General features: G+C 37.6%; 1 protein-coding gene across 2 annotated transcripts in view; it reads left to right on the top strand.

Annotated features, from left to right (window-relative positions):
• Positions 1–20198, top strand: part of PDSS2 (decaprenyl diphosphate synthase subunit 2) — a 121294-nt gene that overhangs the window by 48670 nt on the left and 52426 nt on the right. For both annotated transcript variants that reach the window (XM_050894977.1, XM_050894978.1), the window contains exon 2: positions 734–865. In XM_050894977.1, coding sequence (XP_050750934.1) covers positions 734–865 — 132 coding nt within the window. The remainder of the gene's footprint in view (positions 1–733; positions 866–20198) is intronic.

Below are 20198 nucleotides of genomic sequence, written 5' to 3' on the forward strand. Positions count from 1 at the left end.
TAAGCTTGCTTTAAAACAAATTAGTTTCTGAGATGGTGTATCTAAGTGGTCATTTAGAATTGCCTTCAACAGATCGGTTTTTGGGGGCAGTTTCCTTCTGACTCCAAATTTAAAGGTGCAGCATTTGAAACAGTTCTTTTGTTTAAAACAGCCTGTCTCTACTTCATTTATCTCTTAACTTTTACTTTATGTCTTTCATCAGTTTCTGCAAAGGCTATTCCAGATATGCTTAAACATGTTGTATGTATTGTGCAGTCTGGTCATAACCACTCTGATCTAAACAGTTTTCTTTCAGCAGGCTATAGATTTTGGTTGTACCTTTCCTCCTTTCCCTTTCTTCTCTTGAAGTACGAGGCTTCTTTTGGCTTTTTTGTACTTCAAACAACAAACTGAAAGCTCTTATGTTCCTGCTACAGTAGATCACATTGAATTATTCTGAAATACTCCTTTCATGGCATGACATGAAATGCAGGACATATGTTGCTCCGTGGAAATAAACAAGATTTAATCCTGAATACTTGCTTTTCTCTGCAATAGTAGTATTTCATTGTAAGTGTCAGGTAAAGGATGACAAAAGATCATGATTAATTACTGCAGCTTATTTCCATGCGAACGTGAATATTAAAGACCTGATGAAATGATGGCAGCCTGAGGTTTGAGTCTTTCTTTCCACTTTGGTATGACCATTGAAAATGGACTGTGAAAACATGCTTTTTTTCTTTCCTTTTTGCAGGGGTTTTGTGTACGATAGCCGAAATAATTTACAGATGCGAGGTTTGGTCGTGTTGCTTATTTCCAAAGCTGCTGGACCCAGCACAGCAGAACTCTCTTTCCAGCACAACATGGTCAGTGGAATTTATTCCAGGTATGTAGTAACTTTCTTTAGCAAGATTCACCAAGGTACATTTGATGGGCAACTTCATGGTGGTATCAAAGCATCTTAAGTGGCCTGCTCAGCTGTTAAGGAAAATCAGTGCTTACCTAATCACAAAACTTTGTTCCTCAGGATTATTATAAGCTTTGCACAGTGAAAACTATTTCCTACTCTTTGTATAGCTCTTGTAATATCCACGCCTATATCTTAATTGTGGCTTTTGGGCACAACCAAATTAAAATCATTTGGATCAAGATAGTTATTTGAAAGTTTATGTTAAGAGGTACTCGGAATCAAAAAAGTAAAGATGCTAGAAAATATTTTTTAGTAGAGTATTTTCATTTTGAGTTACTCAGGTATTACCTGGGTACACCTACTTTCTAGAAATTTCAGAGTCAGATTGCCAGTCTTGTGGAATATCAGTTGGTTTCACTGAGCACATAAGTTTTTTTTGCTCTAGCCCCTTTGAAGGACATTTTCCCATGAAAGAGCAGTGTAGAATAAAGTTTTTACCTTCCATGTGTCACAGCGGAGTTACTGAGCCTACTATTAAGGTTTCTGAGGCTCTCACTGAGGTAATTCAGCTTCACCGAGTTCCTAAATATTTTTTTAAGTATTCAAACTAAATTACTTGATACTAGTAACAATAGTAGTCAAAAATAGTGGTTGCTCTCCTTTGTATATTTGACAGTTAACTGTTCCACTGAGGTAATAAGTGAGATCTGGTTGAAAAATTGTAAAATATGAATTTTTTAAATCCTTTTGAAAAATTGTGAGTGTTGCTTGGTTGAGGGAACAGACTGTTGTATTTTCAGTTAATTGTGTTTCTGACCACTGTGATATATTAAATGAAGATGCACAAACTTAGTGACATGTTTGTATCCCGATTTGTTTTAGAAGTGCAGAGATAGCATTGTAAAATTGAAAAGACCAAACAAATAAAGATGTTAAAATGTATGTAGTATCTTAAAATAACAGAGAAGAAAAATATGTATGAATGAGTACAGACAGAAATAACAGTAAGTATGAAAAAAGACAAGGCTATAAAAGAGACTTGTTATGGAGGGCTGTGTTGTCCCTTTAGCTGTTTAAATCCATTCTTGTTTTGTTTCATCCTTAATGTCCCCTTAGGGTTGTAAAATTTTTATATTTATATGCAAATGATGCTATATGAAAGCATAATTCTAGTTAGTTAATTATGGCACAGGAGGTATTTTAGTTTGTTTTGTAAATGATTAAAAAAGTTTACCTTAAGTATGCCTCATAAAAAGGAGAGAAAAAGCATTATTTTTTGATAACTAAGTTCTTGAGTATGATGATTCGGACCATGGTGGTAACGTTTGAGTGTTTAAAGCTGCCGTTGGGAAGGTGACTAGTGGAAGTATTCATTAAGGAGCAAATAAGACCTTGAATTAATAATGAGCCATTTGGTGTAAATGGACATCACTGGAACTATGCCAGTTCAACCAGCTGAAAATCTAGCCTAATAATCTAAGTTTGAGCATGTCAATAGCCATTATAATATCTAGTTCAGAGTTACAAAGGTACTCCAAAAATGAAGCAGTTTTGAATACGCCCACACAGGTTCACTTAAGGTTCATTACTGTCTGCAAAAGTGATAACTATGGAGTTGTTAATTTAAATGGATTTTCAATGACACTTTAACTCTGTAGCATGCTGTAAATACGAGGAAACTGATGCACACTAGGAGAATGCTGATGCATTGTTTCATTTTGTGCCATAGTGGCCAGTTCTTGCCCTCTGCTGAAGTCACTGTGGGCTTTGCCTTTGTCTTTGGACTCTTTTCTTTATTTAAGGTGCTTTTCCAAATACACTCTTAAATGTGAGTCTGATTTCTGATTTTGATTTCTCCATTGTATAAAGCTAAGACAACAGGCAGCTTGTAAAATTGTGATCTTAAAGGGCTTTTGTGATTGTTTTATGTATTACAAAGTGTTTTACAAACTGCTTTCTCCTGAATAAGAACAAAAGGACATAGTTTTCCATTAGTACATTTTTATCTGCTATCTTGGTTACAATGTAATTATATGTGGTGTGTATATTAGACATACATATCAAAGGCAAAGTATATCCCTCAGTGATACGAAGTGAAGAAATACGCTTAATCCTTTATTGTTCATATATGTCTCCAGCTTTGGAAAGTATTTTTTGGAAATAGGTTCTTACAGATTTTCAGCTCAGCTGTAAACTATACAGCTCTTTTTGTTGCCATGCCATATAATTACTTCATCTTAATATATAATATTTTGCTGGAAATATTATTTCTGGCACTGTAATGAGCATCTTCATTGCCTGATACTTACGTGCTGTGAACGTTATATTGTGGACTATTAGCTGGGATATGGCTCACTTGATTTTAGGGTACTTAGTAGTGAGTAATTAATTGCATTCCTGAAATCCGAGCATGAGCTAAGCTGTTCTAGTACTTGTCAGCGATTGCACCAGCCCAGTCTTTCTTTTCCCAGTGTTTATGTTGGAATCAGTTCTTGTGCTCTTTTTAAATATTCAGTCCCACAGCGGATAGCCAGGTTACATCAGTCCACTATATCTGGTACTACACTAAACGTACAAATTGTGACGAGGAAGATGTAACAGTGTGATAATAATTTAACTTAAAAAACCACAAAAAACCATGGTGGACTCTTTCATCCTGGAATCTGGCATGTTCTGCATAACTCTTCTCCCTATTTCATATTCTTGAATCACAATATAAGCAAGCAATACAATAACTATAATTAAAACAGAAAGACACTGAGAGTTGAATTTGGAATAGCAAAAAAAATATTTTTTATCCTGTTCTCTAGATATGTCAATTCATGGGACAATTGACCTAAATGTATAAAAATAGATTAGCTAGCTGCTTAGCTGGCATCTGTTTTTTACTGGTACACAATGGAACAAAACTGATGCCTGCTACCAGAGAGCAATCTTTTCCAGAATAATGAGGATTACAATTTAGGTAGTTACAGGAACAGGGCTTGTGTAGTTATATGGTGCTGCCTCTGGCCGGCATTGCCTCCAGCTTTAGCACTTCATAATTTGCAGGAGACGTGATCTGCCTGCATTAAGCTGGGGGCGTGGGGGTCATTGTATGCAAGGATATCATAGTAACTGCTGGTTGTCTTACGAGCCATGCTGAAGATAAGGGGGAAGTGTTATAAAAGCCTGCTTGGCATGCTTTACTCTGTACAGCCACCTCCCTATCATGTTGCCAGCAAGCTGACTTTACTCCTATTGGCAGGGAAAAGAACCTGGCTTTACTTCCAGATCAGCACCAGTGATCCCAAAAGAGGCTGAAGAGGAGAAGTAGCAGCATGATGAACAGCTCTGTTTCAGATGCTGGACAGATTTCCTTAAGTTGAAACTTTCTGCTGGTCTCTTAGCCTTCAGGAAAATACTTCCTTGGCTACAGAAGATTGCAAATGTAATGATGAAGTCCAGTGCTCACTACAGAGTGTGCAAACAGTATCATTTAAGGGTTGATGTCATTGCCTGTACTCAAGCAAAGCACGCATCCCGTATTCCCTTGAAACTCCTTCCTACTCCTGTGCTGAAGAGAAAGCAGAACTTGCATTTGGGTTTAGGCAGAATCTAAGTAATGATAATTTGTCATGCTAATAGTATCAGAGAACACCTTAGATGTGACACAGGAGCCTAGAGCTTCATAAGAGCTTTGAGATGCATTTCCTAACTGGTGATTATACTACAGTCTGACACTCCTCTCTTGCCATCTTTCAGAGCAAAACTCACTTGGATAGCCAAGTATGCAGCTTGCTGTTCTTTTACTTTGCTGCTGGAAGTGAGGTTTTTAATTGAAGCTCCAGGATCATTGGTTTCTGAACAGTTACAGCTTTATGCTTCACAGTTGGAGCTAGATTCTTACAGTTGAAGGTACCAAGACTGGCTTGGGTCCTCTCGCTAAATACCCAAAGGGGTATCTTTTTCTGTTCATGTCTGGCACTGCCGGACACTACTGGCTGGGGACTGAGGAATCTCCTTGGCTTTATGTTGACTAATGAATTCCTGACATAGCCTCTGTATTGCAGCTTAAAATGCAAGTGACACCAAAGAACAAACTTACGCCATCTCTTCAGGCCTCAGTATCCTTGGCTCTAATACAGCAAGTTATTTTCTTCTCTCTCTCATGTTTTGCATCTTTTTTTTTTTTTTCTTGCCATTAGTGCCAGTTTCAGAAATACCCTCTAGTACTGACATTGAGTCAGCTCTGCAGATTTCCTTGGATACTTGTCAGAGGTTTTTAAAAAAAAAAAATTAAAAAAAATTCCTTTTTTCAATCAAATCTGCCTGTGCATTCACACTGGTGAATCCTATGGTCATTGACAAGCAAAGACTTGTTTGTTCTGCCAAACTCAGCAAGTGTGTGTCCGTGTGTGTAGAGTGGAATATAGAAAGTACTATTTCAGATCTGTACTAAAACCTGGTAAATCCAGCAAAGAGATTGCTGCGTTGGTACTATCAATACTGGTCTCTGTCCCTGCCTCTTCTCCTTCACAGTGATGCAGCTGGCCTTTAAAGCTCTGGGAATTCATCTCTTGCAAGATGAACATGCTTTCCTACCAGAGGTGGTACTCACTGGATAAACTTGTCTCTGAATCAGAATTCTTCCTGCTGGTTGGAAGAGTGTTGGTAATACTGTAGTGACAGTCATCATGAACATATACTCCTTTTACTTAGTGTTTTAGTAATGATTTTGGAACCAGCATTGATGCTGCTTCCAACAAAAGCCCAGTTTAAGTGGAAGTTAGCAGCAGATGCCAACTCCTTGTTATGGTGATGGGTCTTTTGCTCATTGGGTTCCAGCAGTAATTCCTACTAAGTGCTCTGGGTACCCTTTTTTGGAGACACACATACACACACAGGTCACACAGTCTGATTTCACATGCTCTTTGTCATTGTAGCTATGCCAAAGTCATCTTGTTCTCACTTTCTCTAAAGGAACATTGATTTGCAAATTAAAGGTCTCCAAGAAATACCAGATCTTAACCAGGGTATTCATTCATCCATTGATTGCTTTTCCTCTGGAAGTTTCTTCAGTTGCAAAGAAGTCAGGAGGGGGTAGGCGTCATTCTAAGGACCCTAAGGACAGAGGACATACTGCTCTGTCCCTTTGCAGTTCCATCTAGCTTACTCCCAGCTTTTCTTTGCTAGATATGAAAACAAAGCTTTGCCTTAACTTAATTTCCTTCCCCTGGATTCCAAAGAGCTTTACGCCATCTTCAGAGAAGGTTCAACCTTCCATTACCCTCCTTTCAGGGTAAACCAGATGCTGCTGATAGTACATCTAGGTTCCCAGGATAATTTAAGTTGGAAGGGATCTCAGGAGGTCTGTAGACCAACCTGCTGCTCAAAGCAGAGTCAGTAATGAGGTCAGACTCATCTAGCTTTCTTCATGAAGGTCAGGTCTTTCAAGATCATAGTCTTCTTCACAAGGTGATAATCAAAATGTGTTTTAAACAGATGAGTGAACTTTCTACCCCCTGCCTCTGTAGCCTCGTGCTCTGTGTTTAATGATGTAGTTGGTGCACATTCATGAATATGTAGCTCGCAAGAGGCCACACTGATGTTGGCATAATCTAGCCTGTTAGGTGTCCTTAAGGTCATTTGAGAGCTGAAATATCCAAAGAACTTTCTATCCCAAGATTTTCAGAATTAGTAACATGGGCTGTGTCAAGGCCTACTATGAGAACATAAGTGTAAAGGTCTTGTCTGTCTTAGGGATATGCCTCCAAAAGTTGCTGTGTATTAGTGGGGACACTAGGAATCTCTTCCATTTCTCATAGGTGACGGCTCGCCATCTGCAGGTCTATCTATTCTTTCTCCAAAACCCATGCTATGGCAGACGTAACAGAGGCGATGCTGTGCTTGTTAGAGCAGTCTTTAATTGCTGTATGCATGAAAGGCAATCAGGCTGCTTTCTGGGAATTGAAGCTACATGAATAATGATCCTTGGACAACTTCAGTCTGTAAAGGTAAATATGGACTAGTGTAGTCAAAAGTGTAGAGGTTATATACTGGTTATAGTATGCTTTTGAGACTTGCAGTCTGCACAAATTTGCACAAATGGACGTTGGTTTGTTGACTTCACTTCTGCACGTGTCCTGGACTGCTGCTGAACTGGGATTTTATGGTTGAGAGGGATCTGAAATGGCAATACTCTGCTTTGTGTATTTAGCGTAGTAGCGTATGAGGTGTGAGCACACCTTCTCTGGAAATTGAGAAAATGTAAAAAGTGTTCCACTTTGAGTGTTAAACAGAATAAATACTCCATGAGGATGTGCACCTTGGGCTCTGCATTCCCTGAGAGTTCCAATTATTGGCAAGTAGCCTCTGTCCTGTCCTTGTGAATGCAGCTGAACAGCTGAGAGATGATAATGTTGTTCTTGACTCAGAAGACTATCACATCTCCAATTGGAGTAGATGACTACAATAGCAAAGGGCTACCTTCGAGGTTAGGAACAGGTAAATGTTAGGAGGCTCTAATGTTAGGACCTCTAGGCAAAGGAGGTCTTTTACTGTGTAGGCTGTATCTTCACTTGCTCGGCTCACCAGTGAAGTTTTGCCAGCAAATTCTTTCTACTGTAGACAAGCTTAAAGATGTTTGTAATTTTAATAATTGTTTAAATGCTTTCCAACTGAAATGTGAGTGTCTCCACATAAATCTATATGCGATTAATTAATAGTTCTACCCAAAGAAATCAGATAGTCTCCCTTTAAAAGGAAGAAAGGAAAATGCAAATCCATTACAAAGCCTCTTGGCTAATAAGCCACGGCAAACATGAGTAGATTTTGGTGAAGGTGAGATTAATTGTATTGTTACAGTGTAAGTGACACTTAGAGGTTGCCTTGACCTGTTTGCTATTAAATTTTATAAAAGCCTTCTTTCTACCTTGTATGGTATAGGTTTATCTGTGGACAAATTCTGTTTGAGAGTTATTGTAAAAGACAAAACTCAGATGAAATAAAATCAAAGAATGACCATACAAATGATGATTTTGGTACCTACAAAAATACAAAGAGCATGAGTGTGTTACTTTTCACCTCATCTTCAGACCTCATGCTTCTTTCAGTTTCTGTACTCTGAACTGTATAGTGTATTAATTTAGGAGATTGGATTTGACTGTTTCTTACCTTCATATTTTGAAGTAAATAAATGATGCCTAACTCTTATCGTGGACTCCTGTCATGTGAAGAGTACTTCCATATTTGTAAGAAGTTTTGGGGTTTTTTTTCATTACTAATTGTCTGAGTTTACTAGTAATGGAAAACTAAACTAGATTTACCCTGACCTGGTGCAATGCAGAGGGCGTGGCTGTGAACCAGAGTTTGGGAGACTTCATGCTGCATTGCACCTATCCCCATCAATGATGTAAATCATGATAGAACATGTTTAAACAAAAAGCAAGAAATGAGAAAAATAGTATATGTAAGAACTCAACACTCAAAGAAGGCAGGGCTTTTTTCTTTTGTCTGGTTTAAGTATTCAAACTGGGAATTTTAGTGCAGAATAGCTGTTGCACTTTAAATTCACACTGGCTTATTGCACACAAGCCCTGGGTCTCAGCTGCAGGTATTGCAGAGATTAATCTTATTAATGGAACTGCTAATTGGTGTTTGACTTCTAATTATAGTAACAATGGGCCATAACAATCAATCCTCACCTTTACTGGGGCACATTAGGACTCCTTATCATAAAAATGATTTCCTTTGGGACTTACTGTTCTTATTCCTATCTTCTGGAAGGCTGGCTTTCAGCAAAGGTGCAGTATCCCAACTAGCATGTACTTTGGAAGCTTAGCTAATTAACTGGTAGAGGAAATGCATGGTCCTAAAATATTCAATATCTAAGTACATTAAGCAGTACAATGCTCTTGACAAAATTATTTTTTTGAAAGATAATGGGAAAAGTATGTCAAAATACAAGCAGTGGGGTCTTTTATAATCTTTAAGAAATGTACAATTTTGTTTCCCAGTCCTTGGTAGCTTTCCCTTAGCTTTTAGTGAGAGGAAATCTAAGCAATTATTCTAAATTATTCTATTTAGTTTTTGCTCTCCAGGATAAATCCTATGAGATTCTTCATCTCATTTACAAGACGAATCTCAGGAGATGAAAAGCACATACAACTTGATTACATATTCCTATTGATCATCTTCCACCCACAACAATGAAAATCAACTCCAAATACAAATCTAACAATATTACTAATTCATTACAACCAGTACTTTTCTTCATCAACTTTTTATTGTTTTCAGCATGCACAGCATGTGCAAATAGAGCAATTATGTGTTGAATAAGAAAAGGTCCTCTCCTTACGCTGTAGAATAAATCAAAAGACAGTGCATTAAAGCTAATCAAAGACTGTGCAGAGATATGGACTCAAATCTTATTCAAAATAAGTCTGTTTAGCACTAGATAGCAGAGCAAGGTAAACTCAGTATGTACATTACAAAGGGGTTTTGTTTTGTTTTTTAAAAAGGAAGTAATTTTCAGTATCATAGAAAGCACAGTAGGGAGGGCTTACCTTGGAGAAACCATAATGCTGCCTGCTGTCTGTCTGTCCAGCCCACCCTTTTCCTGGAGCTTCCTCCTCCCACTGCTTGTGAAGTGAATACTGGACTGCCACGATGTACAGCATAGCATACAAAACCAGAGCAGCACTAATGAATTTCTGCAGTGGGTCAGGAACAGCTGTGGGAGCAACAAAGTGCTGCCTTCACGCTAGTGGGAACTTTTCAAGGAGAGGCCAGATGACCTGTGGGTAGCAAGACCTAGCACAACCTTCCTGGGGCATGGCATCTCCATGTACCAGAGCACTTCATCAGAGCTGTTCTTTTGTGGTTTGCTGTAAAATCTTTCCCTTGTAACAAATTTCTGCTTGAGAACTTTCACGTTTTCTTTAAAAAAAAAAAAAAAAAAAAAAAAAAAAAAGTATTTGTGAAGAGAATTTTCCAACCATCACCTAAGGGCAATCCAGTGCTGTGATGAAAGCACAGAACAGCTTTGGGGACTGCTTATCCCTCAGAACTATGATGTCAATATGACCAATTGCTTCACAGCAAGTTCGTAAGTTACTGTATCTATGTAATTCATTTGTCCTACAGTCCCAAAATATCTCCCATGCTTTCCCATCTGCTGAAGTACCAGCTGTCCTCTTCCCAGGCACAACCTATTAACTTCTCCCTTGACAAATTTTACAATGCAATTATGCAGTTTCAATACAAATTTCTGCAATACTCGGAAAATTGTAGCAATATGAAGTATTACAAGGCTTACTGTACTAATTTATTTTCTTAATGTGATTCAGTCAGTACTCTCATATAATGTAACTGAAGATATTACAAAATTTTTCATCTGCTGGGGTGGAGTTGAGGAGATGATCTTCGTTATACTCCACAAGTATATGTATATAAAAATATGTTCTGATCTTTGGCATATTTGGATATATATGGGGAATATGTTGTTTCTGTGGTGGTAACAGATTGTTTTCAGGTTAAGTAACAGTGGGCCTGACCACTAATGAACAATGCCCTCCTAGCTCAGAAGGTATCCTTTTTTGTTTAGAGTTTGTGAGACTGTATAAAGACTATACAACATCTGTTCTCTTCCACTTGAAATAACAGCATGTTCTGGACCCTGATCACACTATACTTTAAGTGAATGAATATTTCTTATCACTTCACTGATATCTGGCCTTTAACTTTCAGTAGATTTTCGTGTGGAATTTGACAACTCTGAGATGCTTCTAAAGCAAACAGTAATAATAAAAAAAAAGCAGCATATTGTTGCAGGCGGTGTAGACAAGGCATTGTGTTGCTGGACAGAGAAGCTTTGTTATTTGTAATATATTCCAGTATAAAGGTGGGTGTGTGAGTATATACAGATAGGAGGTAGGTAAGGAAAATAGAAGGAAAGAGAGAGAAGTTACCACTTATTGTAGTGCTATAGCCAGGATTGTTCAAGGTAATAAGAAATTTTCTTTGGCATGAAAAGCAGGGAGAGGGGCAAGAGAAGATTGCCTAAGAACCTTTTGGGTGGGTTTTTTTGTTGTTGTGTTGGTTTGTTTTCTTTTTGAAGGTGGGGAGAAGGGGTTCTAAGTTGAATTCTGGAAGAGAATGTTGTATCAAAAATTCCGTATTTCAGAAACTGAATTTTCTTCAGGGGGTGACAGCTGGATTGGGAGAAACAAGTTTTTGGACTGACTGCCTTTTTAAGTAGACATTGACTGTGAAATAAAAGTGCATGCTCACATCTTCATATGGTAGATCTTCATCTTCACAAGCAATGTGGGTTTTTTATTTGATACAGTGGTGGAAGAGAAATTGCTAAGGAACGATAGCAAGAACTAACCTGATGGAAATAACTCATTAATAAAAATGAATCATCTTTGCAGAAACATTTTCAATGGGCATGAGGTGGTGTTCCAGTAGATTGGAATGGAGAATATTAGTCCTTGTTACGTTGCACCTTGGCTATTAGATTAAGAGGAAAGTTAAATTGTTACTTAAGTCAATAAAAGTTTTTAGGTATGGATGGATTGCAAGACTAGCAATTCCAGATTTGAAGATAGTGGTTGCATTCTGAATTTAAGTTACTAGAAATATGTATGATGGCAGTGATCAGTGATTTGAGAAGAGGAATAAAGAGTTGGAGAATTAGGGATAAAGATTTCAAGAATATGAATACAACATAGTATTCTAACCATGTTGTATTTGAGAACGTGCTTAGGCAGTCAAAAGAGAAATCAGAAAGATGATGGTTTTTTTCTAGGGTTTGCAGGAATTGAAAACTTCTGATAAGCACTGACAGCGTGATTATGGAGCATGTTTGGTACACGTGAGATTTTGGGAGCTTGATTGCCCAACTCTTGAAGTATTTGCAGTTGTAGTTTTTAATTTTTCCAAAAACTTGGCCAAATTTGTATAAATTTTTGTGGAAACAGAAGATGCAGCCAAAGAAATTATGCATCTAATATTTCCAGAAAGGGAAGAAACATGAGAAAGTTTCAGATACTGTACAGTATTTCTGATTTCTTTCTCATAATTGTTATGTTTCACCAAAACAGTGTTCTGTGGAAAGCTTACTTCAGTCTCTTATAGCTGAAATAGCTTTCTGGTTTCTGATATCCATGCAACAAAACCAGTACAAAAAGTTCAGCTAAATTCATGTGCTGTTCCAGTCAGCAAATTGAATTTTAACAAAACTACAGTAGTGGCTGCCATCAATAAATGATCCTATTTTGTGGAGTCAGGTAGGAATTCTGCAGAAATTAAGTTTGTTCTTGAAGGTGGTTTATTAGCATATAGCTGTCTCTCCACCATCACTCACTTGGGGTTAATGTTGCTTGAGTTGGTTGATGTCATTTTATCCCTTATTCACATGTGTAGATTGAATCATTCTGGGATGAAAGGACCAAAAAATGAAAGCATGAGATTTTCAGATACCTTGTAGAACTGTTGTAAATAAGGTAAAAATAGATGGAAATTATGCCAATGGTATAATAGTAGGTAGGTTTTTTTCGCTAAAAGACACATTTTCTCAATATCACACGATACTCCATTTGCATAGAATATATACTAATAATAATGATAAAACTTTGCAGACATCAACAGCACCAAATGCTTGTTACTATGCTGATATGGTCCCAGAAGCAGCAGTCATTGCCTTGCTCCAAAACGTTTATTATCCTTTCCCTGCTGGTGATTCTGTCAACACACCTGGTGTAAGGGGCAAGGTCTCAGAGAAGTCTGCCGTCTCCCTTTTAGCTATTAATCTCGTTCCTTGTACATGGCAGGCAATATCCATCTGCTGCATACTTCTGCTTTGTGAAAAGCAAAACCATTCCTGTAATAAACCATTTTAATATATGGTATTAACGTCCCTATCCAGTTCTGAACATTGAAAGTTCAGGAGGGGAGAGGAGAGCAGGTGTGATAACCATATTTTTAATTGCTGACTAACATAAATGCAGTTACAGCTGTTCAGAATAGGACAGGTTTCCGTGATAGTAAGAAATATCTGTGGTTGCACAAGCAGCGTATGTTTTGATTCCCCCCACCCCCACCCCCCCGTGAGTTGGATATTTATTGGTATTTCAGAATATACAGTATGTTTTATATAAGCATGATAAAAAAATATATATATTTATATATATATAAAATAAACCCCAACCCTATGTGGTACACTATTCTGGTGATTCACATTTTATTTTTTAGTGCCTTTTTCCTGTGCAGTTAGACATATGAACAATCTATTCTCTTAACAGGACTGCTCATTTATCAGATGTTCGTTCTTCACCACATTAAAAAGGTTACCTTCTTTTCTCTCACATAAAAAGGTTCCATGTATTTCAAGTGTCATTAGTAGCAGAGCTTTAATGTCAAGGTTACTGCACCTTAACTTTCAGCTACATTGAATACAATTATAGACAAACTCTTCAGAGATATTTCAGAGAAACATTTGGAGTGGTAAGTCATGCTGGCGGTCTCTGCATAGTTGACAGTACACAGGAATGGGAATTTCTGTTACGTTGGTTGAAGCTGTCTCCCGTAGTCATTGCAAATAAAATGATAGCCATGCTTCAAAGTCTTGGAGGGCTGAGAAACAACTAATATAAGGTAAGAGAAACTATGGTCATAAAATTAATTGTTAGTAGCCTGTTTCTTCCATTTACCTGCAAGTGAGACCTTTTATTTCCCTTCATATCCTTGCAGTTGGTTTTAGTGCAAGTATTTAAATATTTTGGTTAAATAAAACACTGAATAGTCAAAATAATTTTTTAAACCATGATGTGAAATTTCTTATGGAATAGATGCATGAGATCTAATTGGAGGATACTTGTTGTTGAGGGCCTATAGAGCAAATCTGTTTAATCCTGGATGGATGGGCATCCAGGGTGGTGCCTAGTTGTTCCATAACCAGTCTCGCTGACACATGCTGCCATCATAAGGGAAGCAATCTCGGTCATTTCCATAACAAAATATGTGATTTTCTCCATCATTGTGTTCCTTTTGATTTCTGCTTTGGGGACAGCACTGTCATCCAATCCACAAATTAATCCTTTAGTTCATACCTCATCTTTTGAGTTTTTTCATCAACACACCTTATTCAGTTCTGAGTCTTACTGTCTTTCCTTGCATCGTGTATCCTATCATCCCATTTTTTCCGAGGCCATGCTACAGCAGCTGTTGCCAAAGCTTTTGATCACCTCTTATCTTGCCTTTTTTAGACTCCTGTTTACAATACCTCCAACTTGCTCACTTCAGTAAGCCAAAAAGAAGACCTTTACACTGGCTTCATTTTAAACTCTTCTTTTGGCTTTCTCTTCTTCCACACCATCAGGTTCAAATGTCTTATTTTTACCTTCTGTTTTTAAAAATGTAGTACTGCTGTTCTAAGGAAACAGTGGTGGTTCTGTTGTTTCTAGACCACTGGTAGTTTTGCAGAGGTGGGCTTGCTTGTGATCAGCTTTCTTGGAATTGGCCACTGGTCTTCCATTTTTTAATTAACATTACATAATTTAAACTTACTCTGAATTGTCTGGAAAGTTAGCGTGAAAATAACTGTATAAAACTTATGCGTAATGTTTGCTATGTTCTGCTTAGACCTTTAAATTAGCCTGATGCCCTTTGGATTCTATAATGAATCAGGGGCTTGCGTTTGTTTCACATTGCACAAGTTTCATATTTGTTTCATATTTGCTGGTGTCTGCCTGCAAAAATGCCACCTTGTTGGGGTAAGTAGTTTTGTCAGTAATAAAATGAACTGTACAAATGGCAGGTAGTAGAATGAACTTGATGCAAAATATTGTTGTTGATAGAAAACTGTTTACTGTATTTAGTTATCAGAGTACCTGTTCAGTTATCATAGACTTGCATTGCCTGGAATTAATGGAATTCTTTTTAATTTTGTAAGGTTTTTTGGTTGGTTTTTTGGTTTGTTTTTTTTTTTTAAGACCTTATTAAGTAAAACATGCTTTTTATCTTTCAAACAATTGCAAAACACGGAGAAGATTTGTTGGCTAGTTTAACTAGGAAATTATCTAGGTGGGATTCCCAAACTGGAGAGGTGCTGTTAACGTTGCTCCACGTTCTTTAGCCACTGACTAAGCATTCACTGAGGATGCAGGAAGTCCAGGTTTGGCTCCCTCAAGTATTTGAAAGGATGCAAATCCCCAGTACTCCTCTGTCTGAATTTTCATAAAAATCCTCTTCACACAGGGCTGTAGGACACCTAGGTCAGGAATGCACGAGTATGTCATGTTGTTTCCCTCCCAGTAACTTTGTGGAGCAGGAGCTGGAGTCCAGGTGTCCCACCTTTCTCTTTCATAATCTCCTGGAGACTGACTGACTTTTCTCACTCTTTTGCCATCTGGCTGAATGAATAATTCAGCATTTTGTGTAAGGGCAGAATAGCTCAGTAGGAGTGGCCGAGGAAGGAGGTGTAAGGATACCCTGGCCTTGTGAGCTGGGTGCTTGATGTGAGACCCAGATTTCCAAGTGATGCTCTGCATGCTTCAAAGGAGGAGCTTGGACTGAAAAGCCAGTTCTCTGCAGTCGTGTTGTCAGGTGGCACGTCCAGTGCTCAAGTCCTCCCTCTCTCTCACAGTTTTTTGACTTCCAAATGCTGCCTGTCACTTGGAGTTTTGGGGACATCAGCATGTGTTTAAGCGATAAACGTATCGTTGCTTGTGCTGACAAATTTTCACATTTGCCCCATTACATCTTTTCACCCACATAACACAGAGTTTGCTCATTTAAAATAGGCTATCCTTCTTCACGGCAAATGACAGTGAATTTCATTCTTTTTAGTATCCTGTGTTAGATAATAGTTGAGAGAATAATAGATTCCAGGGACCTTTGATCCACCATTACTGTAAAATAAAAATACAACTTAATTTTTTTTCCCTCTGACCATAATGATTTTAACCTTGTGTACTAATTTGAATGGGCTTGTGGGGGCAGACTCTTAAATGAGACACAAATGAAGGAAAAATTGCTAATGCTGCCACTGTATATCTAATGAGCACTGTGTAATAAACCATAACCTCTTCAACATTTCTGTGGAAAATGGTGTGATTATTTTGGATGGCTGGCCCTTTGTGTATGGCTCATTACCATCTGGCATAATGTGTATTGATATAGCCTGTAATTGTCAACTCTTATTTGACATGCTGCCTTTAATAAATGTGACTTGCATGGCTAGAACCCCCTAATAGTTATATGGAAAACTGTAATTAAAGAAAATATGTATACTTAGGTAAAATACACACCCTTATATACATAAAATAATTTTGTAGATGGTCTCTGTTTTTCTTTATCTCCTGTTCTTTGTGGGAATACTTGTATGTATTCCCAGGTTAGTAGAGCGCCAAATACATTGCATTACCAATGTGGATACCTAAATGTGTGAAGACAGACATGAATCCTGAATGTAGGTTGTTTCCTCTTGCAGAACTTGCTTAAAATGAATTTTGAAATGTTTATTCTCTGTGTGCTGTAAGATAGAATTAATATACCTCAGGTAATAGAACGGGTTCCCAGCCTGCTGGTGGCTTTGGATGCTCCTGTGCTGGGAATGGGAGGTAACTGTAATAGACAAAGTGGCTCTGCTTTTGATGTTTCTCCCGAATAAGGTGGCTGAAATAAATACATTTGGAAATCCCAATACTGAAAGCATCTATACCTCCTTAAAAGAAAATGGGCTTCTGGCCAATAGTAAGTTTTCAGATACAGGGACCAACATTATCTGCTGCCAAATCTAAGTTGTGTTTTGTTTATTTTCTGAAAAGTTTCCTTCCCTTGGCTTTACGGTTCATGAATACATGAATAACTAAGAGACATCATTTTGATAGTCAGATTGGCTTGCAATACAAAACAGGCCATGGAATTTCCCCAACTTTAATCAGTTTTAATACTTGTGCTTAAATGGGATTTCATCAGGTGTTACCTGCAATTGTGCCATTGTTGGAGAGTCCGTAGTTGCTCTTTATTATAAAGTGCCTTAACCTTATTCTTCTCTGGATTTGCTTAGGTTCAAGCTACTGGATCTTATTTTATCTTTGCTTGATAATCTGAGTATTTTCTTCTCTTAAATATGTTTTCTGTAGTGTAGATACTTAAACTTTCTTTAAATGGCTGTGAGCAAGTCAATCTACAGATTCAATATCAGCCTTCTCCTTACATTAATAGATCTAGTTTCTGACTTTGTCCGTTTTCTTTACTCTGGTTGTTAGTATGCCTCTTCTCAACTTTTTCCTGCTTTCCCAAATTCTTCCTGAGTGAAGTTTCCTAGTAATGATTTTTACTGGCATCAGAAACCAAGGGTTGACAGAAACACTACTTTTGCTCGTGTTCTTCCCTTAAATTGTCAGTGGATCCTATTAGCCTTTTTTACCACAGTGGTATCCTGTATCTTAGCTGATTATCTGGGATGATCTGTTCCTTCACCTTCCTTCCACCCTTTTCCAAACCTTGAGTGTTTTCTTCCCGAAAGAGTCCCTAGGCCTGTATGTATATGGTCTGCTTTCTGTAATTCTAGCTGAGATCTTTTGATTGATCTTTTTTTGCAATGCATATTTTTACTTGAATAAAGCATATTGAACCAGCTCAGTTGACTCTGTATTGAGGAGGATGCATTCTCTTTGCTGGTGATCAGCTATGTCATTCCTTTTCTGTTGCCTTCTCTCCTGAGTGCAAGTTCTCTGGACCTACTAACTGTAAAATCTTAACCACCACTGCTGTTCATGAGCATTATTATTCACTACTGGGCTAGAAGATATTTAGATCTGGTTGTGTAAATATATTGCTTAAAAATGTAACAGGCTTTCTAAAATCTCTTGCCTTTATGTTGTTATGTTTCTGCCCAACCTTAGCTAACGGACCAATGCAGTTCTTAAAATTCTTCTTGGCTTTGAGGGTTTTTTATTTTGCCTTTTTAAATTGCCTTTGCTCAGCTCCCTGTCCATTTCTGTATTTTCTCGTTTGTTCCTTTATCAGTTTTCTTCCTTGCCTAGTTTCTCTGATTTGCATTTGTTGCTATCAGTTTTCCAGTTTGTTTGAGCTAGAGAGGGAAGGAATTATAGCTGTTTTGGCTTTGTCTAAGCCACAATTTTTTGGCTTTTTCTTTTGTTTTTAATCAGCTTAGTCTTTTTAACAGGGGAATTGTGGCTTTTTGGTCATATAGCAAAATATTCTTGAATGGTTTCCAAAAAGTATTCACATTTTTCTGTTTAATTTATCTAACTGATTCAGCTTGTTTTATCATTGAAAATATCGCTCGTGTAATATTATATGTCATATTTATAAAGAATGTTTGTATACTGGTTTTGATTATATTGTTTTCGTACAACAAATATATTGAGATCGTGTTCACTTGTGCCTAAATTTTTAGTCCTGATATGAACTTTTTGTAGCAAATTAAATTTTTAATAGAGAATTCAAGTTGAATGCAGCATTTCTTGAGCTAGGAAATGTCCTTTTAGAAATTCAAGCTAGTGACAATACATTATATTGCCAACATACATTATTCAGAATATTCAGTATTCTCGTGTGATATCTGCATCATCATTTACAAAATGAGAGAAGTAGGTCTTTAAAGAAGTAAGCATCTTAGCTCGTGCTATGACTTGATGTAGTATTTGATATGGTCTACATAGCTGTTAATATAATGTACAGTGGACACCAACTGGAATTTCAACTTGTCTTTTATTTATTAGAAGTTTAAGTCTTGATAATTGCCTTATAAAAAGACAATATTGCATTTGACAGCTTTACTTCATTTTGGAAATGTGAATCTTTCCATAGGGATAACCAGTGATTTTCACATGGGAATTATGGTATTGATTTTAATAATGTCAAATTTTAATAAATTTGACAATATGCTTATAAACGAGTAGCTCTAACTTTTGTTACTGATTTTTTAGCATCAGTGTTCAAGTAATCCAAGAAATCTTTTTCCAGATGTCTTATTAATTTTTTCTTTACATCTTCAGGTGAATACTCTTGTTTTTTCCTTTGGTTTGATTAGTTAGGTTAAGCTAGCCAGCCCTCCTTTTTAAAAAAAAAAAAAAAAAAGGCCGTAAAACCTAAACTGTAAAGCTACTTTTTTTTTATTAACAATACTTATTTAAGTACTGGCTCATGTCTAGAGTCTACTTTTCTTCTCTAGCAATGTAGAAAGGGTCTCTAAGAAAAGGAAAAGTAATTGATGACTCCCTTTTTAACACTTTCTAGTGCTTGTGAAATCTGTAATAACTGAAATAAGATGCAAAGCTATTTAAGTTTCTCATATCCTTGTCTATGGGGCTTAAAAAACATACCTAGGCTTGCCACCATGTCTCACATCTGAGCAATGCAAATGTTCTTTTAATACCTGTCCCCTGCAGAATGTCCTTTGCATCCTTCTCGCTATTAAAGTCCTAACATGACAAGATTTGTCTTTACAGCGAGTGTATCTGGATTCTTACCTTGTCAGCCCAGCCTGCCTGCTCCTCATCTGTTCACACAGCTGGATTGTCACTGGTTTTCTGGATCTTACAATGGTTAGATACTTCTTACTGTGCAGGCTTCCTCTTGATGTTCTCTTCTTTATTGGTCCCAGCCTGCATGTCTGCCTCCAAGTCCTGGAAAACATCAGTTTGACTTACTGATTCTGGTGGTATTTTTCTGCTGACTTCTCTGATTAACGGTTTTTAAACTGAACTTGAGGTGGTGATTCTTACCAGGTCTTTGTCTAGATTCTCTCACCTGCTTCCCAGAATTGATGCTTTAGCTTCCAGGCTGGGAATATTTTTCTTTTCGCCTATGCGATTTGAAAGGGGAATTGCTGTGATGGTGCCATCCAGCACAAGAAAAATGTGCTGTGCTGTAGGTTGTGATCACTATTTGCTGGCCACTAATGCCAAATAAAGGAGTAAGCCAGACAGAGCCTTCAGACTCTGAAGTTCACCAGTTAGGGCTTCATTTTGCTAGTAGATGATGATGCAAATGTGGATCGCTTGCAGTCTGGTGCAGGCAGCTGGTTCCAAGGCTTGAGGGCTCCTAGCTACGTGGTAGTGACACAGTGGTGGCTGTCTTTGCACATCAGTGGCACTAGTTGGAAACTGATACAAATTGGTTAACTTTCATGTTGCTGTCTGGAGTACAAAGAGGGAATTGGTTGTTCTGTGGTAGACCTAAACTAATTATCAGTGAAGTCAAGATTGCCAAAACCCTTCTTCATAATTCCTGTGCTAAGAAAAGGAACAGGAGCCTGATTTCAAGTGCCCCTCTCCCTCCCCCGCCGACC

The sequence above is a fragment of the Gymnogyps californianus genome, chromosome 3 (genome assembly GCF_018139145.2).
Source record: "Gymnogyps californianus isolate 813 chromosome 3, ASM1813914v2, whole genome shotgun sequence".
NCBI lineage: Eukaryota > Metazoa > Chordata > Aves > Accipitriformes > Cathartidae > Gymnogyps > Gymnogyps californianus.